General features: G+C 38.0%; 1 protein-coding gene across 3 annotated transcripts in view; it reads right to left on the bottom strand.

The window, feature by feature from the left end:
- Positions 1 to 23,692, bottom strand: part of MAN2A1 (mannosidase alpha class 2A member 1) — a 112,417-nt gene that overhangs the window by 29,021 nt on the left and 59,704 nt on the right. For all 3 annotated transcript variants that reach the window (XM_061378075.1, XM_061378074.1, XM_061378076.1), the window contains 6 exons: positions 17,168 to 17,333; positions 14,912 to 15,142; positions 14,678 to 14,800; positions 9,333 to 9,447; positions 5,131 to 5,264; positions 3,932 to 4,073 (listed from right to left, as the gene is read on the bottom strand). In XM_061378075.1, coding sequence (XP_061234059.1) covers positions 3,932 to 4,073; positions 5,131 to 5,264; positions 9,333 to 9,447; positions 14,678 to 14,800; positions 14,912 to 15,142; positions 17,168 to 17,333 — 911 coding nt within the window. The remainder of the gene's footprint in view (positions 1 to 3,931; positions 4,074 to 5,130; positions 5,265 to 9,332; positions 9,448 to 14,677; positions 14,801 to 14,911; positions 15,143 to 17,167; positions 17,334 to 23,692) is intronic.

Raw genomic sequence — 23,692 nt, 5'->3', positions numbered from 1 at the left:
TCGCCCCGCATCAACTGAGCAGGTTACTTTGGCTTAGAAGGTGATCAGCTTTGTCAAGCGTGATCTGCCTGCAGTGAACCTGTGCTGCCTTTTCCTAATCCTGGGCTTCATTTGACTTGTGGTAGCCTCTAGGTGGATTCACTCCATAATTTCCCCAAGTACTGTTGTGAAACTGATGGGCCTATAATTTCCTGGATCATCCTTTGAGTCCTTCTTGTAGATGGGGGCAACGTTTGCCTTCTTCCAGCCTTCTGTAATGTCCCCCAATCTCCATGACTTCCCAAAGATTACAGAGAGCAGCCTCGCAAGGATCTCAGCCAGCTCTCTTAACACCCTCAGGTGGATAGTGTGGACACAGGAAAACCATGCAGGCAATACAACTGCTTACAATTACTCCTTCTTGAAAGAATATTTTCAGTTGTGGGAGTAAGAAAGTACTTTGCACCAGGTGAACACCAAGTATGAAATTCTAAGTTTATAATGAACTGTAAAATTGCCATTCAGAATAGCTCTTTAAGCATGACATTAAATCATATAATTCACAACAGCCCTGCATAGAACTTGGAGGTGTTGGTTGGTGAGAAACTTAACATGAGCTGTCTTCAGTGTGCGCTCGCACCCAGAAAGCCAACTGTATCCTGGGCTGCATCAAAAGGAGCGTGACCAGCAGGTCAAAGGAGGTGATCCTGCCCCTCGACTCTGCTCTCTTGAGACCTCACTTGAAGTACTGTGTGCAGTTCTTGTGTCCTCAACATAAAAAGGACATGGAACTGTTGGAACAAGTCCAGAGGAGGGCCACGTGGATGATCAGGTGACTGGAGCACCTCCTGTGTGAAGGCAGGTTGAGAAAGTTGGGGCTGTTCAGCCTAGAGAAGAGAAGACCGAGTGGAGACCTCATAGCAGCCTTCCAATATCTGAAGGGGGCCTATAGGGATGCTGGGGAGGGACTCTTCATTAGGGACTGTAGTGATACGACAAGGGGTAATGGGTTAAACAGGGGAAGTCTAGATTGGATATAAGGAGGAAATTCTTTCCTGTTAGGGTGGTGAGGCACTGGAATGGGTTGCCCAGGGAGGTTGTGAATGCTCTATCCCTTGTGGTGCTCAAGGCCAGGTTCGAGGAAGCCTTGTGTGAGATGGTTTAATGTGAAGTGTCCCTGCCCGTGGCAAGGGGGTTGGAACTTGATGATCTTAAGGTCCTTTCCAACCTTAACTATTCTGTGATTCTATGATTCCATAAACAGGAAGACAGAAAGTAGGAAGCAGAAATAAATTTGTGGCATATGTACTTCACAGTTTTGATCAAGTCCCTCAGAAGCGGATGTTGAGGACTGATGACAACAAAGTGAGAAATCCTACTCCATACTGCTGAGATTATCTGATAGCTTCAGAGTTAAGTAAGTGCTCCATAGCAAGGAAACTGTCTCTAATCCAAGAATGAGATAAGAAACAACCATCTGTCCATAGAAATCTCAGATGATGGGTTATGCCTTGAGTCAGCCTTGGACACAGAGACACACAGTTACTAAAGGCACTTGGCTAAACTGCAGTGTTTTTTATTTCAGGATCCCTTTGGGATACTGAAGGGCCCTCAAAAGAAGTGTCATGAAGCATATGACTTTCAGTAGCCACAGAGCCTTCAGCTTCATTTTTATTCTCTTTTAAGGAGTCCAACATGCCCACAGAACAAACGTAGTAAACAAGAGTCGTTTCATAAAATATTACTAATGATAACAAGTCAGATGAATACATTATTTTTTTTTCACTGGAGAAAGAGCAAATAGTTGATGTTGCTAATTAACTGTTAACCTTGCATGACTAAGTTTGTCAAAGAGTGACTTAATTAAGAAATTGATGCCATGACCAAGTATGGGATATATCTTTTGCTTTTTTATTTAACTGGAGTAAGGAAAAAGCCTTTAATGTCTGACTGAGTTGCAATTAATGCTCACAGAAAGCCAGAATCTTCCTAATACTTAACTGTAGCGTGTCAAACAGTACTAGCCTTGGCTTCCATAACATGAAGACAGAGACTGGAGGTCTATGTGGACTTAGATCATAGAATGGTTTGGGTTGGAAAGGACCTTAAGATCATCAAGTTCCATTCCCCCTGCCACAGGCAGGGAGGCCTCACCCTAGACCAGGTTGCCCAAGGCTCTGTCCAACCTGGGCTTCAACACTGCCAGGGATGGAACATTTATCACTTCTTTAGGCAATCTGCACCAGTGCCTCACCACCCTCACAGTGATGAACTTCTTCCTTATATTTAACCTGAACTTCCCAGAGTCCCTGATGAAGAGTCCATCTCCAGCATCCCTATAGGCCCCCTTCAAGATACTGGCAGGCTGCTATGAGGTCTCCAACCAGCCTTCTCTTCTCCAGGCTGAAGAGCCTCAACTTTCTCAGCCTGTCTTCATACAGGAGGTGCTTGAGCTCTCTCACCATTCTCATGGCCCTCCTCTGGACTTGCTCCAACAGCTCCATGTCCTTCTTATGTTGAGGACACCAGGACTGCACATAGTACTCCAAGCGTAATCTCATGAAAGCAGAGTAAAGGGAGAGGATCACCTCCTTCAACCTGCTGGTCACACCTGATCCAGCCCAGGACAGTAGGCTGTGAATGCACACCAGATATTGCATTATTCTGTGATGCAGAGGCTAGGATTGCTGATGAACAGACACCATCAGAAGGTAACAGAACGTCTGCACACTAGTTTAGTTTCCAGTACCCAGCAAGAGACTACAAATGTTTGGTGGTGTCAAAGCTTATTCACAAGATCAGGTTACTGGAAATGTGATTTCTCCCAGTGGAAGGCATGAAAAAAAATGTTGTTTGGGTCTTGCATCAGGTGGTGTTGGAACAAAAGCCTGATATTGCCAACATGGCTTCATGAAAGCATTGGCCTACAGGCCAGAATTAATTCTTTGCCTTAAAATGAATTAGGCTTTCTAATACTTCCATCAATCTAGTGCAGTACTCACCTTCTGTCAGAATAAACACTAATATAACATTTTTCTGTAAACAAACTGGGAAGTACATTTTGGTATAGTTTCTGATATGCTTTTTTCCTTCAAAGTATTCATTTCATTGTTTTTCAAAAACACATAATTTTAAACTCACTATATATTACAGCAAGGGATTATGCATCTTAAATTATGAATTGCATACCTTATTTTCCCACTGCTTGCTAACTTTATTTGAATGGGTAGCAGTATAGACTGAACAACTGACTACTCTTTCCATCCCTCCGGGTCATTCATCATAGCTTTCTCTGCCTTGAGGGACAAAACTGTGTCGTTTTGGAATTCTTAATATTAATTAATTTTACTTGTCAACATATTCATCAACTCTCTCAAAGTACTCCATTAAATTTGTGAAGTATGGTTTTGCTTCAGAGGACGCCAGGGTAATTTTTATCCTTTATTTTCTTAATTTTATAAATCTTAGAAAAGCTGCTATTGTTTTCCTCTACAGGGATGTTAGGCTATACTTGCATATAACTTTGGACTAGTGCTTTATACCTTAAAGCAAAAAAGGAAATCAAAACACACGATCAGCATCACATTATCCGTCTTAAGCCCTCTGCTACCACAGCAGTAGAAAACAGAACAAAGCACTTAGTTTCACTGTTTCATACTTGAGTTCCATCAGAGTTCTTAAGTGAAAAATACCTGGTTCTGAAAATTTACTGCCATTTTGTCTTTTTCATAGCTTTCCTCTGTCTCTAGTTTGAGACGGATCTTCCATTGAAGATGACAGGATCTCATGTGGGAACAACCTCTATGTTCTCCCTTACTGACATATTCTAAAACTCGTCAGAGTTGGAGAAACATATTTCCTCGAATGGTACTTTGTATGGTAATCCCTGAATGAACTATTTCAGACAATCATGAAGGATAGGCCTTTATAATAGCTATCATCTTATACTTACCATTTTTCAAGCTTGCAACACCTAGAGACTGAGCTGAATGAAGTGTCAAACGAACACCAGCATCTTGGATATAAGCCATTGTAGTCATAGGATAGATATTTGCTTGAAGAGGTAACTTGCTCATCGTCAATCTGGGCTGGATCTGCCATATGAACATGAACTTATATAAAACACATTCTTTTTATGCATTTAAATTTCTAAGACCTTTTCAGACATTTATCACATGTACTTTAGAAGCAAAATCAGCACCAAAGCACTCCCTTGACTATATTATTTAGCTTTTTAGAGATTTGTGGCTACAATTACCACTTTGGAAATGATAACTTCAATGTACTTTTAGATTCATCAAGAGAACCTAGAAAAAAGGAATAAGCACAGTTAAAGAATGAGAGAACTTTTTTTCTCCGCTAGAGACCAAGCAGTGAATAGATTCAAGGTAGAAGAAAATTAATTGTTGGTTTGCAAAAGCAGTAGTGGAATTCTTGAATAGTACATGAAAAATGAACAATAGTATTAAAATTATTTTCAAGTTTAAATATTCACTTTTCTGTCTCCAGCAAAATGCAGTACTACACACTAAGTGGAAAAAAAGTACTCTCTTACCCAGCAGGTATGGTTTTCAAATCTATTTGCAAAACTATTTTTAGCAAGAAAAGAAGGTAAGTAAAAGAAAATTTGCTTTCTTTTGTATGTGCTGCAGAGTCCAACACAAGAAAATGGTCACACTATATTTCACGACACATTACTAATAGGAGAAGTTATTATACTTCAAATACATCACTAATTTCCACCACAGCAGCAAGCAGTTATTCGCTAGGTCTGAGTTGCTGGACCTTATGCACATCTGGTGGTGTGCTATCCAAAGGCCTCTAATTAAACAGACAAAGCAGAGGGGAAAGAAGGCATGCAGATATACAAGCAACTACACAGTGGCTTGTCATAACTTGCTGTTTACAACTCTTATGTTGAAAAGGATATAAAGGAATATTTAACAAAATTCCTGAAAGAAAAGTTGCTACTTTATCTCATCTAAATCAAATTTCATAATGCATACATTTTTAAAGCTTTCCTTTAAAATGATTAATGGAGTTTAATGTTAAGAGTTTGACTAAATTTGACGTTAACTCTTTACAATCAGAAGTATTAAGTCAGCCAAAACCTGACACGCTAGACTTTTATAGTTAATAGACTATAATTACCTGATATCCATTAAGATCAGTATAGAATTTATTTTCACTGTTTATGTCAGACGAAATCCTCATTGCAAGCTCACGATTATATTCTCCTCTAATATCCACAATATTGGAAACTTCAACAGACTGGCCTTCCAAACCTACATAAAAAAGACACATTTAAAACCTCTCAATTTTAAAAAAGTGATTGCCAGATATGTAAGAATGACTGCACTTCCAGAACACAGTGATGTAGTTTTCCCCGGCTACTTTTTCTTTTCTGTTGTATTTAACCAAATACTTGAAGCTGGTTTGGTTATGTACAACAGTACTTCTAATTCATTACTCATGGAACAGATTTTGAAACCTTCATCTAAGTAGAACAGAAGCAATTAATGAAAATAGCCAATATGGGTTCCAGAAAATCAGTAAGAAAGAGCAAATAACTATTAAGTTCTATCTTTAGCATTTAATGCACTGGAGCAAGACCTAGTCATTTAGAGCTCTTCCTGACTCTTAAGTGGCTGTCACTATTCACAGGTAAGAATGAAATTACCAGCTTCTTGGTAGCAACTGTTCCACTAAGCCAGTCAGCTGTTTTAACCAAAATTGGGACAGCGAATTAAGTAGCTGCAGAGAACCACAACCATGACAAAAGTCTTTGCTGATGGGGAGCGAACACATAATTATTAAAATAAGGATTAATTAACTGAAATGCAGACAGATGTTGACATTTTTTTCTACAGTGCTTCACACTGAAAATTGAATACCTTTAATAATAACCTGACCATTTCAAATAGTCTGAGATACAGTTTGGATTGGAATCATACCATCATTCAGCATAACCACATCTACCCTTTCTGTAGTAAATGGGACTAAAAATTGTGGACAGAATTCTGCCAAGCAGAACAGATATGAAATACCTCTTTGTAGTGAGATTACAGATTATGTTGTGCTCATTTGACATATTGTAAACAGAAGATAGTAGAAAGTAAAGGACTCATTAACCAACTTAGTTGTTTAAAACTTCTCAGTATTTAAAAATCTTAAGATACCGTTATTTATTCCCCCCCCAGCAGTTCCTTATCTGTCAACATGTAAGACCCAGAAGCACTGCGCATCATTCCGGGTCCTGAACTGTAGAATCTATGTCAGAAAGACAAAATACTTTTGAATAATATTCCTAGATTCTGAAGCACGTGGACAGAGGTTAGGACTTCTTTTTCCTTCTGCACATACAGTTTTCAAATTAACAGTTCTGTTTGAGAACATGCTGGAAGTTTCTTAAGGTCTTTACTTTGCTGAAATCTGAACCAAACACTGAACTTCACACAATGGAATGCTTTGAGAGACTGAACTGAAAAAATCAGACTCCACTATCCATTGTCTCAAAGATTGGTATGAAAAGCTGAGATGGGATTCCACTGTCCACTGTCTGAGAGATGGGTGGGAGGAGTTAAGAGCCCAATGTCCATTACCTGAGAGAAGGCTGTGAGGAACTGAAATGGGACTCCAGGGTCCATTGCCTGAGAGATGGGTGAGGGAGCTGAGATAAGACTCTTCTGGTCATTATCTCAAGGAATGATGTCAGCAATTGCTGTCCATTATCCCAAGAATTGCTATAGACATGTGAAGTTGCAGAACTGGCTGCAAGGCCAATGAAATTGATCCACCAGGAATTTGCAGCACGTGACATTAAAAACAGAGGTACTCCCCCCAACTCATAATAAATGGGGGAAAAGGTAATCACCATGACAGACACCCTCCATAGAGACACCACCTCCGACGACTACTATGGACAACTGGGGCCACTCTCCTCTGATGCAGACTACATATCCTGGAAGACTCCCACCACAGAGGATGACTACTGTGGACCCATGGGACACCACCACAGTGATGACTATCTCTCTCTGTATCCCAAATTCTTGCTTCATTTCTATCTTTTTTTCTGATCCGTCCTATTACTATCTCTTGTTTATACTAATTTCCTTTTTATAATAGGAGTCTTTTTGTAATAAACTGACAGATTATGGTACTTGACCTTGATGTATTTCAGAAAAATTTCATCCAAATAGATGAACTACTCAAAATACATGTTTCCTACTTCAATTACAAAACAAGCTGCTAAGTCACTGGCCATCATATTTGAAAAATCATGGCAGTCAGGTGAAGTTCCCGACAGCTGGAAAAGGGAAATATAACCCCCATTTTCAAGGAGGGGAAAATGGATAACCCAGGGAGCTACAGACCAGTCAGTCTCATCTCTGCGCCTGGCAAAATCATGGAGCAGATTCTCCTGGAAGGCATGCTAAGGCACATAAAAATCAACAAGGTGCTTGGTGACAGCCAGCATGGCTTCACTAAGGGGAAATCCTGCCTGACCAATTTGGTGGCCTTCTATGATGGGGCTACAGAACTGACAGACAGGGGTAGAGCATCTAGAGTCATCTACCTGGACTTGTGCAAAGCATCTGACAATGTCCCACATGACATCCTTGTCTCTAAATTGGAGAGACATCAATTTGATAGATGGACTACTCGGTGGATGAAGAAGTGGCTGGATGGCCACACGCGAAGAGCTGTGGTCAATGGTTCAATGTCCAGCTGGAGACCAGTAACGAATGGTGTCCCTCAGGGATCGGTCTTCTTTAACTTCTTCGTCGGTGACATAGGCAGTGGAATTGAGTGTGCCCTCAGCAAGTTTGCCGATGACACCAAGCTGTGTGGTTCGGTTGATACGCTGGAGGGAAGGAATGCCATCCAGAGGGACCTTGACATGCTTGTGAGGTGGACTGATGCCAACCTTATGAAGTTTAACAATGACAAGTGCAAGATCCCACACCTGGGTCAGAGTAATCCCAGGCACAGCTGCAGGTTGGGCAAAGAAGAGATTCAGAGCAGCCCTCCGGAGAAGGACTTGTGAGTGTTGGTCGATGAGAAAATAAACGTGAACCAGCAGTGTGTGCTTGCAGCCCAGAAAGCCAACCGCATCCTGGGCTGCATCAAGACAAGCGCGACCAGCAGGTCGAAGGAAGTGATCCTGACCCTTTATTCTGCTCTCATGAGACCTCACATGGAGTACTGTGTGTAGTTCTGGTGTCCTCAACATAAAAAGGACATGGAACTGTTGGAACAAGTCCAGAGGAGGGCCACAAGGATGATGAGAGAGCTCGAGCACCTCCTGTATGAAGACAGGCTGAGAAAGTTAGGGCTGTTCAGCCTGGAGAAGAGAAGGCTGCGTGGAGACCTCATAGCAGCCTTCCAGTATCTGAAGGGGGCCTATAGGGATGCTGGGGAGGGACTCTTCATTAGGGACTGTAGTGACACGACAAGGGGTAATGGGTTAAAACTGAAACAGGGGAAGTCTAGATTGGATATAAGGAGGAAATTCTTTCCTGTTAGGGTGCTGAGGCATTGGAATAGGTTGCCCAGGAAGGTTGTGAATGCTCCATCCCTGGCAGCGTTCAAGGCTAGGTTGGACAAAGCCTTGTGCGAGATGGTTTAGTGCGAGGTGTCCCTGCCCATGGCAGGGGGGTTGGAACTTGATGATCTTAAGGCCCTTTCCAACCCTAACTATTCTACGATTCTGTGATTTATGTCAATTTTCAAGAAAATTACTTCATATAATTGCACCATGATTTCCTCCATCTTTTTCATTCTTCACTGGCCAATTCAATCACCAGGTTTGGAAGTGTGCAGTTTCAAAAGTTACTGTTCTGTAATTTTCTTGGAAATAAGTTGTTGAACAGTATAGAAAGAAAAAAATGCAAACTTTATTGAAGGAAAAGCAAGAAAAACAAAAAAGAAGTTAGATTCATTTCAGTTCAGAAGTCAGTGTGACGGTGTTTAGTGCTTGCTGACTCTCCCACAAGATCTTCCAGGCAGATAATGGACATAAAGAGGAAGCTCATAGATAACTAAAGCATGCCTACACTTGTGGAGTAAACCAGGCTTCACTATTAATGTCCTTAAGAAATAGACTTTACATTCTTTGTGACTTCATAGAAGATACTGTTCTACCTCCATCAGTAAGTTTGAAGCTATAAAAGAAACTATGTTTCTATCTCATCTCTGAGGTATTTCTAAATTTTTCTTGCCATTTTCATAATTTACAGCTACCTACAGCACTCGGGTCACCCAGTACAGTTCAGGACTCCCAAGCAGGTAAAAGCCAAGACTGCAATGATGAAAAAGAACTACTGAGACAGACAAAATATTATAGTTCTTACCCTGGACTGTATATAGTCGCATGGTATGTGTCACATGGTTGAAAAAACATACAACTTCTGAGAAAATCCTTCCATGAGCAACTCTTATGGTAGGTGGGTCTGCAAAAATGTAAGGCTAGAAAAAAAAAAAAAGTAAGTTAGAATAATTATGTTGAAAGCTTTGGATAAAAGTACTGCCAATAAATGAAATTATTTGAAAATACAACCTGAAATTCAGCAACTTTACTTCAGAGCTTCACTTTTCCTTTAGCTAAAATTAGGACAACCCTCATTACATATCTTACTGATATTTTATGAGGACTAATAGACACAAGGCCTACAGACAAAGTATTAATATTTGCAAACATCTGGATTGCTGTTTCTTGCTAGCAAAACCATACTTGCTAGCCAGTAATCAAATACTGTAATTTTGTATCCTGGCAGATGGTTTACTGTGTGTTTAGTTTGCTCACAGCCTACTACATCAGCGGTGCACACTGCATGAGGAAAGATTCCTCTATACTGTCTTGTGGATCAGTTTGCATATCCTTTTCAGTGTAAAAGAGAAAGCTTTTTCTTCATGAAAAGCAGCTGCAGTTGCCATGGGAGCCCCCTGGAATGCGAGGTAGTGTTGGAAACCATTAAGCAACCTCAAAAGGAATATTGGCTTCTTACTAATGTCTCTCAAAGACTAGCAGAAATTCCACCTATCCATAGCCAAACCAAAGAGATACAGAATAATATTTTCCCATGTAGTTATGGTATTTTGTGACTGCCATATAAGCAAACGATAACTTTTTTAAAACAGCTGATCCCAAATGGAACTGCATACACTATACAGAAATACAAGGATATCTACAAAGCTAAAAATGGGTTAAATATTGTGTACAAAGCCAAAACTGAAAACACAGAAAATACAACACATGCTATTACTACTGTAGGACAACAACAATGAATAAGGACTTCACTGAAACCAACCCCCAACAAAATACTCAAAAAGAAAAAGCCATTTGGAATAATATAAGCAGAAAGCTCTTAGAGGGTGGCTGTCTTCCTCCTGTACATACTAATATTGAAGCAGGACAGAGCATGCTCTTTCTTCCTCAGCAAGAAAATCAAAGATCAAATGTATCTTGAGGAAGAGAGGAAATAAAGACCACACACACAGAAAAGTCAGAGCAGATCAGAGAAGAACAAGTACAGGTCCGTATCATTGTATCATCTTCTTCAACAGGGTAACTGAATGTATATTCATGGAGAAGATTTCAAGAAATATTAAAAAAAGAAGAAACTGAAAGTGACTTTCAAAGACTCTAAGTCTGGTTTTCTACTCACATATTTACTCCTACAGCTTCAGACATAACCCTGTTAAAAGTTTTGCTCAAGATCCAAGAGGGATCTGCAGTTATCAACTACAGGAATACTTTGCACAGGAGTTTGGAAAAGGAATCACAGTTGTTAACACTTCGGTAAGATGAGCTGTTTCAGGAAGAGAGGGATTTTTCTATTGATGACCTTACAGCAATGTTTTATCCAATTAATTTCACTGGAACTATCCGGGACCAAATCAGCAAAATGGAGAGATACTGGATGAGTGACGAACGAATGCAAAACGCTGGGCCGTTATTAAAAAAAAAAAGTTACCTGGATTACAGTTCTACAACAACAACAACAAATAATAATGAATGAACCCCATTCCATCAAACTTATTGGTATAAAACATGATGGTGACATTGACAACTACCAAAACACATTGTTCCCATAAAAGTAGACAGTAAAAGTGAGCCAGATTTAACAGCTCTCAGATTCTGGGATATTGCCACAAATGTTAAGTTCATACACTAGAGACTCCAAGCTGCTCATGTAGCCAGATCCGCTCCCAGCTGAAGATATATGGGAATGATATGGAAAGATGAGGTAATAGAAAAGGAATGAAGTGTCATTTTGCAGAAACTGTCTGAAACTATACTTTAAATCATAATTTGTGATTCCCGTAGCACATGCATTGAGAGAAATATATCAAACCAGTTTGCAAGCCTCTAATTCAGACATAGTATGGGGAAAAGTTAAGTTACAACTGAAGAAGGAAGTTACGAATGCACAGCCTATCAATGCTTTTGGGGGTTAAACAATTCTTGCTGATACAGTGGAGATAGTATGCATAGTTGAGTTCTCGAGGATGCCTGTTGCTTCCTGATTGCTGGGCAAGAGAAAGATTGAAGAAAAAGAAAAAAAGGTACTGAGAGAATAGGGAAGCCTCTTAATTCATATTTAGTGCCTAGAAAAGCACTAATCCTAGAAGATGATTTCTTGATAGTCATCTAGAGAGACACTTTTTTCAGAATCTACAACAAGACAGCTGACTGGGTTTGCCACACTAAAAACATTTCAGTGAATCAGGATTTTAAGCAGAAAAAACATCTTTATGCATTGAATAAGCATCTATTCTAGTCTCATTGTAAAGATCCTTGGTCAGATGTACAAAGGCCTGTGAAACAGTCCCAGTCCTGGACCTGAAATACAAAAATACTTTTGATGTAAAAGTGACTAAGATGCAGAAATAGGCCTCTTACTACTCAGACACAAAATGCTTTCCTTTTTCAGTGGAAGGAACAACGATAGAGCTATTTGAAAAACTCAGTGGATAAATGGCATGGTCTGAATTCAGTATTTACCTGACTTTGAGTGGGAGCCTGGACTAAATGACCTCCATAATCAGACCTTAAATTTGAAATAAAAATATTTGGGTCTTATATCCAGTTGACTTCCTAAATGGTTAAAATTAATAGTTACTGCAAGATCTGTCTGGTTCCCTTCACCTGCCCTGGAATGAGTTCCATTGCATGAGATTCAGCAGCTTGCTGTGGCAGGTTCTGTTGAGCCTGGAAAGCAGTATTTTCAGAAACAGAACAGAACAAAGGCTCAAAAGGGCCCAGAATCTATTTTTCAGTATCATATTCAAGAGAAATATGACAACCTCACCTTGAAAGAAGTGCAGGGGGAGAGCGAAGCTAGAAATTTTAAGGGAATACTTGGAGCAAAATAATATCCCATAGCTCCCTAGGATATCTTAAAATACCTGGACTCAAATTGGGTGCCAAAGTGTCATGGGACACAGGATAACTGTAGAAATGCCGTCACCTGAAGGTTTACTGGCATAGAAACTGTCATGGAATGTTACAGCCCAAAGGCATAAAGCACAGGCAATAAGCCTCCCCCCTTGTAGTCAAGTGAAGCACTACTAACAATCTTAGTAGGGCCTGGAAATTTCTGTCAGTGCAGCACACTCTGTTGGCATAAAAGTCAAATAAACTATGCCCAGAGGAAAGTTTTCTACCACAGACTGAATTGCTTTTGATATGCCTGAGGTTTTGGTGGAAAAAAAACCCCAAAAAAACAACCAAACTAACAAAAAACCCCCAACCAAACAAAACCAAACAAAAAAACCCCAAACCAAAAAAAAAAAAAAAAAAACAAAAACACAAAACCAACCAAAACCAAGCAAAAAAACAAAAAACAAAAAAACAAAAAAAAAAAACAACCAACCCAAAAAACCTCAAGACAAAACCTTGAAGTTGCTTCTGAGTAACAGATAAGCCTTCATTTGGCAGCATTTGAGATTAGAGTGGGCGGGACGAGTGGCTCGGTCAAATACTGAGTTCTCAAGAATTGTGTTGTAGGAATTATGGGGCTGGAAAGAGACAGTTGCAATTTTAATATTTTTGTCTCCAAAAGCAACCCCACCAATATGTGAGCAGATTTTCAAACAACAAATGTGATGCTTAAGGAAAATATGTAGCACCAAGAAGGGAACAGACATTGCAAGGCAGCTGATTCTTCAGTATTGTGAGCACCCTCAAGGTAATGGTGCCTACATACTTGTCTTTTCCTGTATCAGGCACGCAAAACCAGGGAAAGCTTTAAAAGTAAGAATACTGTGCTTGAATGATGATCCTCTGCCCCTTCAAGAGAGAAGATCTGAAGGTGGATACAGAGGGATACTCTGAATGGAGAGTCTCTTTTGGCAGTGGAACATCCAAATCTCACTTACAAAAATGCGGAAAGGTACCACTATCTTTTCCTTCAGTTCCAAGGCCAAAAATTGAGACAAACTCAGGTATGTGTTCTTCGACAAGGAACAGACGCAACAGGCAATCCTAGCAGATTAAAAAAGGGACTGTTGTGAAAAAAGTTCCTTGAAGCTAGTAGCAGCAGCTTTAGCTATGCAAGTCAGAGATCATCATCAGTAAAGGAAGCCCAACCAGAGAGACAAAGTGTGAAGAGATAAAAAAGGAGAAAAGTTCTAGCACTAGAGATCCTGCAGGAGAAAAATGGGAAAAAAAAAAAAATCTCTTAATAGTCTGTGAATACATAAGTACTTACAGCAACTAGTACATACGTGGGTGCATAGACACAGCTGTCTGAGAAAGAATCACAAACCTCAAAACATGTGCCTCCAGGAGACACTGATAGAGAAAAGGATATTATTCTGTTCACTTCCAGGCTCATTTACATATGTAACAACAACAAAGTAGAGTTATTACCCTTTCTTATTTCCTGAAGTGGCAGATATACACTCCTAGTTTGTGATCCTGCAAACTTCAAGTTTCCCCAGGAGAAACTGGGCAAAAGAAATATACTGCAACTAGCTAATTTCTTAGAATTGTTCACTATTTCATCACTTGCTTTCTGAAATATCACCTTTCCAGTTCCAGAAGTGGTACAGTACAGTCCATATGGTAATTAGGTCAGTGTAAGAACAGTCACATCTGAATTTCCAACTTGAAAACTAACCGCATTATGCTGTTGCCCTCCCCATAATTATGCAGCTAAACATACTGATAACCCTAGACAAACAAATTGGAACAGTTGCTTACAACTCTGTCTTCACATTTATTGTAACTGAGACTCAGTATATTAATTACTGTAGTAAAATACTTTTGCTGATATTCGCTAAATAAGTGCTACACTATGAACTGGAACCTCCTAATTCACAAATTAAAGAAATTTTAAGAATTACAAAAGTGAAGAAATGCAGAAATGAATCAAGTATGTCCTATACATTTTCTCCAGAGGAAGTGAAAGAACTTACTTTATTGATAGTGAACAGTCACGTCTCACTGGATTTCTTGCAGGTGCAGCATCTTATTTTTTTTTGTTGAATCATAAACGTTCTGTACATTTTCAAATTAATGCTCGCATTTTACCCAAATCTAGGATTATAAAGTATGAAGTTCTGCCAATCATTTCAATAACTGATGTCATTATTTCTAGCCATACAGCTCTGGGGAAATTAGCTCTTCCAATCTTTATGAATGCATGAATTTACTCCAAGATTAGACTCTCTCTTCAAATGGAAGATTTACCTTGGCATCTCCATCTGGTAAGAAGAGATAAGCTCCACTTTTATCCCGGTTACTTGTAGTTCCATACCAAGCAAACTCCACCTTCATTTGATGATTTTTACCATCTTCTTTAGTACTTATTTTCTAAGGATAGAGAATCATGTTTGAAATAGATGACATATTTAGGATTCCCTATATAAAAGCAAAAGTTCTTAAGAAAGTAAAACATATGTTTTGAAATATAATACAACACACCTCCAGTAATCCAGACATTCCAGAAAACCACAGTTTCATGTAAGTGTTTTCCAAGATTATATTATCCACAGAATTCTCCATCTCTTTTATTTTGAAAAGTCTGTCTGGTTTCTCCTGCCTGCTCTTCCTCATATATATATTATAGTCTTCTAAAACTGCTTCTGAACTCTGACCCTCCAAAAGCTGGTAAACTCCAAGCCCCAGAGGTGGTAGATGTGCCACAAAAGAGATCTGTTGGGAGTAAATAAGAAGGCATTATTAAACATATCAAAGTGACAACTTTTTATACTGTATTTATGCTCAGCATAACTCCTTTTGCTTTGGGAATTTTAGGATGGCTGAATTTTTCCCATATTGCATAAATGAATATGAAATTATAAATGATATTCCAAAATGAACAGCTGAGGTATATTAATAAAAATTAGCAAACAAAAATGTCTGCATTGCTAATTTCCTTAGCATCAAGATCACTGTTGTATTAATGAAGTAACGGTTTTGAAGCTTTTTTAAAAAGAATGTTAGCTGTGATTTGCAGTTCTGAGCTTATTTGCTGTGCACTGAAGATGCATGTATGGTGTATCAAGTACACACAGACCCTACTTTGGGTTAGAATGGACCTTAAAAGATCATCTAGTTCCAACCCCTCAGCCATTGGCACATATATGATTTATATTCTTTAAAGGGATTAGTTTCTCTCTGCTATAAGGCAAAATTCAAAATTATTTAAATTACAAGTTGCATTTAAAAATCCACAATATTAAATAGCAAAGTATAAGGCAACTGTCTCAATTTTAGTCTTTGGTTATTTAGGAGCTATAATTGCACAGAAGAAACAGTTACATAAAAGGTAAATCTTCAAAGCAATCTGCTTAAAATTTGAGGTACAGGTAGGCAATTTTATTTCTTCTTCAGGCAACTGTGTTAATTACTGTACTGGTTTTGGCTGTTACATTTTTTCATAGTAACTCATATGGTGTGATGTTTTAATATCAACATGTTAGCTATCACTGAGCATCGCTTATAAAGCATCAAGGCCTTTTCTGCTCCTCAACCCCTCCAAACCAGTGAGCAGGTTGGGTGTACACAAGAAGCTGGAAAGGTACACAGGCAGGACAGCTGACTCAAGGGCTATCCCATGCCATATGGCATGCTCATCATATAAAGCTGGGGGAAGGGAAGGAACAGGGGGGATGTTTGAAGTGATGGCTCCCAAGTAACTGTTAGACGTGATGAAGCTCTGCTTTCCTGATAGCTGAGCTCCTGCCTGACCATGGGAAGTGGTGAATGAATTTTTTGCTTTGCTTGTGTGTGTGTGTGTCTTTTCCTTTACCTGTTGAACTGTCTTTACCTCAACGCACACATTTTCTCATTGTTACCTTTCAATTCTCTCCCCCATCTCACTGGGGGCAGTGAATGAGCAGCTGTGTGCGGCTGAGCTGCTGGCCAGGTTTAAACCACAATTCCTATCCCTTTGTAAGATAACTGAGAGACATTTACTGAATTATCTTTTGCAGGAATATTATCCTGAAACAAGTACAACTTGGCTACCAGGTCAAAATCAATCAGACTTGAGAATGTAAGCCCAAAAGTAATACTGTACTATTACAGTAGTACAGTACTACATACCACTAAGAATTTAAAGTACAGTTTCTGATGTGTGATCAATGAGAACAATGTTCTATAATGATGCAGGATTCAAAAATTCTCAAAAACTTTGTTTAAAACCAAAACCAAGAAAAGCTGTCTGTCTAGCGTGAGGAGTAATGGAGACTGCTATCCAGTCCCTGCATCTGGAAGACAAAATGACAAAAAAACCCACCCCCAAAACCAACCCACAAACAAACAAACCCCAAGCCACTAAACCAAACACCAAAAAACCCGGATCTAACTGCTTAAGACATTGAACTTAGAAAACCTTTCCGCTGGAGTGCTTCAGCACATACAGACTGTGTATAGCTGTGTGTATAGACTACCACCTGAAGGAAAAAGCTTTACCAAATTAGGAGGAAAACACACACATCCAATATTTTCTCTTTATATAGCTAAAACTGATCCTTTAAATGTTATTAAACTTCTGTGATGCGTAAAAGAAACATTAATGCTAAGTATGTATGTTTATGTTGAATGGCATTATCTGCAGAAGACAGAATTGCCAGTATTTGAAATATGCTTTCCATTTTCTTCAGTTGTGAAACTATAGTGTCTGTCAAAAAAAAAAAAAAACAACTTTAGTGCTTTTTACTTAAAGTAGCATACCTGATATGCTTCATGTGATACTGTAGTTGCTCCATTCCAAACAGCACTAATCTGGACAGTAACAGGTTTTCCCAAAGGAGATAATAATTTAACTCTGGGTGAATTCACACTGACTGAAACCACTGAAAATCGCTCTTGTTCCATAGTATTATATATCAAAAGGTATCTGCAAAAACATATTTGACAAATTATCTTTTGGCAAATTTCCTCCCTCAGGTTTAATATTTATTCACATAAATTTTACATATAGAGCACCAAAACAAGGTTAGAACAACAAGTACATATCACAACAAATAAATATGCAAAACATAACCAGCAAACAATGGATATTTAACATCAATTCTTGACAGATCTTCTTAATGCTATTATTTTTCCAAGCAATTTTGAAAATAACTTATGCTAAAAATACATGTATTTCCCATTTTAACTACTAAAGAATTGCTACTAACAAATACAAGCACAGTCAAGATATTTAAGGGCATTTTGAATTTACTTTTCAGGCTGAACTATTAAGCTTTTATCCACAGTTGTCTTCCCTTTAACGTAACAGAGAAACACTTAAGTAATGGACAATACCTGTTTTATATACATAGAATCATAGAACGATTTGGGTTAGAATGCACCTTAAAAGATCACCTAGTTCCAACCCCTCGGCCATGGCACATATATGATACATATTCTTTAAAGGGATTAGTTTCTCTGCTATAAGGGAAAATTCAAAACCATTTAAATTATAGATTTACCAAAATTCCCTATGGGAAGTTTCTGCATGTACATTGAAATATTTTTATTAGGTACATACAGAGTAACTAATTTTTATATAATATGTGTTCTTCCCTTGGAACACAGATCATGTTACTAACCAAAAGAATCAGCCCTGAAATCAAATAGAGCAAAGTTATTAGCCAACAGGTTTCACTTGGGTTTGGGCATTTTTGTTGTTGCATTTGTTTCGGGTTTTGTTAGGTTTTTCTTTTGTTTTCTTTTGTTTTTAATTGCAGGTTTCTATATTATAAGGTACAGAAAAATAAAATTATATTAAAACATTTGTCCCTTATGCATCCATGTAACACTATCATTGTACTTCTTCCCTCTTCATCGACAAGCTCAAAGAATACACTATTTACACCTGCTCCCTCACGGTTGCCTCTACCCATTTCACCTTTTAAAAAGAATTGTCCTTAACAATGAAAAATGTTCCTGCCAAAATTTCTAATAAATTTTTAGATACACAGCTGAACTAGTATTCTGTCTTCAGTTTCCTTGACCCTTCACACTGTAAAAGAGTTTACTCCTTCATGAAATCTTGTCTTTCATCAGTTTCCATGATACCCATTTCTTCCTTATGAAATCACACCTTTGGAGTTTTTTCTAAGTAGATTCTCTTCATTCTCTGCTCTGTTTTCTACACAGATTACTCAGGGGCTTGTCAGTGGTTTTCTTTCTTTTTCTCTCACATCTTAACCTTCTAAATTAAATTATCACCTTCACAGACCAAACCACTTCACTTACAATCGTCTCCTTCCACCCAAACTAGAAAACTCATACTGTCACTCAGGTCTTTCACGTACACATCACCCGAGGTTGAACCTCTTTCCATAATCTCACATTCTGACTTAGCCTTCCAGGTTCCTTACTCATGCACTTAAAATGCTCGATGCTCCATTTGCTAGCCTAGCATTACAGTACAACTAAGGTCCTGATAACACGTTACTTGCCTAGCTAAGCCCTTTAATCTTTTCTCTTTTCCAACACAGCTCTGAACTGACTGAGGGTAGCCATTCTCTACACACATGCCAGAGGAGAGTGAGGTCTCCTTGGTACATAAAGTGGCAGGCAGTGGACAAAACTGCTACTATGATACTTTGGAAATAATGAAACCACAACATTTCAGGGCTGACAGGCAGCAGCAAACTGCTTTGTTAATAAGAAAGTACAAATTTAACTCCTCCTTACTGTAAAAGAGAGGACTTCTACACAATTTTAGTGTAAGCCAGAGGCTAAGTTAATCCACCACTAACCTATGGAGGCAATATAGAAAACTAAGGAAAAAATTTTCTTTTTCTCCATACTGCTGAAAAATGGCATCTAATCTCTTTCCATCCCATCCTTTGATTTTTTTGCAACAATAATTTCAACATATGCAGTTTCACTCTATGGACACTCAGAATCCTTATGAATACTAACCAGGCTATGGTTTTCCCCTTACATTTTCACTAGCTCCCTTTTTCTCTGCATCAAACTGAGGCTGTTCATCTTCAATTTTATAATTCACTGCTACCCTATTACCTCACAAGCAGTAGGAAAGGTCAATTCCAACTTCTCATTAGTTAAACTAAAAACAGAGGCTGTATTAGCTTTTTCTATCAAGATCCTTTGGATTACCTGCATGCATAGGATGCGCTACCTATAAAAATTATGTTCATTTTAACACCTTAGAGGAAAATTCCTGAGCTAAAGTACTGCTAAATCATGACTTACGTGCATAACAACTATTTTCTTTGCTTATCTGCACATCTAACTGTGCTCAGTTTCCTCCTAGCACAACAAAAATCACTTTGGGATGCTCTCTTTTTTGCTTCATGTTGAAGACTCCTAGATTACTAGACAACACAACAGTAGACCATATTCTTGGTCAGCTTTCGGCATATTAAAGAACATGTGCAAAACTCTGTAACAGCCTCCCCTGGACTTGGGTAGGTCATTTTACACTTCTGCTTAATTGAAAAGACCTTCTTTGTGGATAAAATTTTAACTTAATTATTAATGTATTTTCTTACAGCAGTTATGAAATCAAAACCAAACTAAACCAACATTGGTCCCACTCCAGACCCCTTAAAAAGTAGGAAGACAAAATATAAACAAATCAGTGAAATACTCTAAGAACTCCTCATATACTGTTTAAGAATCGTGCCAGAAACAATACAGATCTACAAGATGATCCAACACCAAAGCTGAAAATAGATCATCATTCTCATTCATGAACAGAACATTATAAAAATCTTTAATTTATTGTTTCACTACAGCGGAATTCCTCAATTCTTATGCCGCCAACTAAAATGCTGGCTAACACGTACAATCTGTTTCCAGTAATGTTATATATCCTCCTTAAATTTAAATTATCTGCCAAACAAATATAACTGTGCAAATATTTCCAGAAACTTTGTTCACCTTCCCATTGATATAAGCATAATTCATAACTTTCGTCACATGACAAATTTACCCATGACAAAAGACCTTAGCAACTGCCGCATCACCACTATATTTCACCAGACTTTTTTTTTTTTTTAATAGTCAATAAAACAAAGCTGTTATGGTATTCAGGTACGTATGTTTTGTACTTCTCAAGTCAAGGTATTTTAAGTGCATTATAGGTATGTAAAGTAATAATGCAGTCAGATGAACCTAGAAACGACAGGGCAGATTTTTAGCAGGAAATCTGCAGGAATTTTGCACAAGTTGCAGTATTTTGCTTTCAAATTTTAATGCAGCAGGACTGATGTATTTATACTCAAGATATAATGCTGGTGCCTATACAAAAGCACTGACTAATGTAATTAAATCACATAACTTCTGAAGTACTATTCAACTACCACCCTTAAATACTATATTTTAAATTCTGTATGAAACACAAAAGCTACACTTCACTTAGGCTGTATCATTACAGTGAATGATATCCACAAATGCAGAGTACAACTGCTTAATGTATTGTGGTTACATTACACAGAGAAGCAACTTGACAGTACTTAAAGCTTTTCTATTGCGGATTTTAAGGCAAAACCATGAACACTGTCGTCTTTCAGAAGCAGTAATCAAATTTTCTTTCATTATTCAGATCACTGGTCTTTGGCAACAGCACCAAGAAAACTACAAAAGCTCACATCTTTTGTCTAAATAAATGGGAAGGAGTTTTCATCCTTACTGGTAAAATTCAGATGAATAGTTACCTGAAGTATTTTACTTTAGAAAACCTATTATGGCCAAGTCTCAGCTACCATTTCTGTCATTCATTAAAGAGATCAAAGAATTCTGAAACTGTTTTAATATAAACTGTATTGAAACAAAAGAAAATAATATAACTACAGATACACCACATGCAATTTACTCACAGAGACCACATATTCCACCTGTGCATTGGGAGCAGGAGTAAACTGCTCTCAGCCCCACAAAGAAATGAGAAACACGTGCAGATTTGAGCTCTTGTATCTCTGATGTGCAAATATTTGCATTTCAGAAAAGCAAATCCTGACACCAGTTTTTCAGACACTCTCACATATACCTTGAATTTTTTTACCCCATAATTTTCTGGGTCTTTGAAACCTCAAAGAAGTATCTTTTATTCATACAAGCATGATAATTTTCCCTATATAACCTACATATGCTATTAATAAACCGTTCTATTAAAGACGAACCTCCAAGCATCAAAGAATATTTTAACTAGTCTGTCCTGTAGTTAAGATTTAGCTTTCTGTGAAGCATTTTCAGCTAGATCTGAAAAAAAGCTCCCCTCCCCCATTCTCACTGTAAATACTTTCTTTCTTGTTGCAAATTTTGTTCCTTAAACTGGAAAGTTACAGTATTTCAGACCACTGTTCTTGTTTTGCTGACATGCACACATATATGGCCATACATACATATTGATGCATACACGCATTCACTGGTAACACCTGCAGCACAATTACCATTTTCTTCTAAAGCTCATTCAATGCTGCCTTCAAAAGCAATCCATTCAAATGATGTGAGAAACCAGAAGCAGTAAATGTCAGAGGATAATCACTGACAAAGGATTATTCAGAAAACCACTTCTTCAAAACACACTCACGACACCTTCGGACAGCAGCTTTAATTGCCCAGTAGAGGATCTTTGTTCAAGTTTGCTTTAAGAACCCATTTCTGAAGGCACTCCAGCTCAGACTGATCAATTTTATTAGAAACTGACAAACCTTCATAGACTAGAGTAGACATAGTAGACATAGACTCCATTGTAATTCATCAGAATTTCTACACAAAGCTACATGAACAGCACCTTTGACACTGGTTATTTTTTTCCCCTCTGATATAACAGTCTAACCTAAAAAAAACAACAACAGTGAAGTGGTGAAAAAAGCAAAACTGCTACAAGTACAGCCAAAACCGAGAAACCATACAAACCATGAAGCCAAATGTTATACTATATCAGCAGGCTTCCACTGAAGAATAAAAAAGAAAAAACAGAAGCATGAAGGTTCTCCTGAAATGTGAAAGGGGTGGGAGGAAGTGAAATAGAGTATAAAATCATGAACAGACTTAGAATAAAAATGCTTGAGTCCTTAAAGAAAAAGAATGGAAATAATTCTACATATGTAAAAAAATCACCAGAAGGACTGCTGAGTTGGAAACCAGAACTCAACTAGAAAGGTCTTCTGAGATCTTGGAAGTTTATGGACTTTGAAGGACTAAAATTTTAGTCCATTAGAATTCTTAACAAAACTTAATTTCTCTATCAAAGTCATCTCACTGTGATGATGAAACAACAAAAACTCTCCAAAATCACATGGAGGGCGGGAGGGGCAGGACAAAACAAGAACTGAATTTTCATATATTTAAAAATATGTGAAAATAAATTACTTCAAAAGATGTGATAAGAGTCAGTAGCTAGTAACATTGCTTAATTAGTAAACACTGATGCATATGAGATCGAAACAAAATGGGGATTAGTATTAGTGTAAAACAAGCTTTTTGTAGCTGCCAAAGGTATCTTAAAAAAAAAAAACCCAAAACAAAACACCAAAAATATGGGACTTCTGCTGTATGTTGGGAACTTATCAAAAAGACCCCACCCAACAAACAAACAAAAGAAAAGCCCAAGAAAGCCAAAATCCTACAGTATTCCATGAAATGACATTACATAGGCCAAGGGTGGTTCATGGGGATACTGATAAATCGAACAGAGAATTAAGACTACCTACTTAAAACAAATACTTACTTGTACATTGCAAATATACGCAACCTCCCTTGAAGAGTTCTGTGATTCTTGCATTGAAGCCCAAGAAAACGTAATAGACACTTATTTTCCTCATTTTTTTAATACAGAACAAAACTAAAAATAACTGCATGACAAAAAATTTATGTTACTTAGGAAGGATTCTCCTTGCTATAGAAGACCATGGGAATTTTCGAACAAAAACTAACCATAAGAATTGCTTTTTCTTAAGAAAACCTGCTAAATAGCACTCAAAACACTAGGCAAAAAAACATCAAGTTGTTTAGTTCTGCTCAAAGCTCTTATGCTCTCACATTGGAAGTGACGGCTCCCTTACTCAAAAGTTAAGATTCAAGTGACATTTTAAGTACAGATCCCCTCATCCACTTTTTTCCATAGCTGGTCAAGTTTGTATGCATTTCTGCTATGAATTACTGAAGATGGAAAGAGTCTACAAAATAACTGTTCTGAAAATAAATGCCATATAAATGCGCATATACAACTTCAAGTGTCCTTTAATCGACCTTTTTTTCTTTAAAAAGAAAGGGATTTGAAATCATCTA

Source organism: Neopsephotus bourkii, unplaced genomic scaffold (assembly GCF_033783945.1).
Source record: "Neopsephotus bourkii isolate Nb327-2 ecotype Australia unplaced genomic scaffold, CSIRO-AGI_Nbou_v1 NB_1764, whole genome shotgun sequence".
Classification (NCBI taxonomy): Eukaryota; Metazoa; Chordata; class Aves; order Psittaciformes; family Psittacidae; genus Neopsephotus; species Neopsephotus bourkii.
Note: the sequence above shows the minus strand (reverse complement) of the source record. Positions and strands in the feature narration are given on the sequence as shown.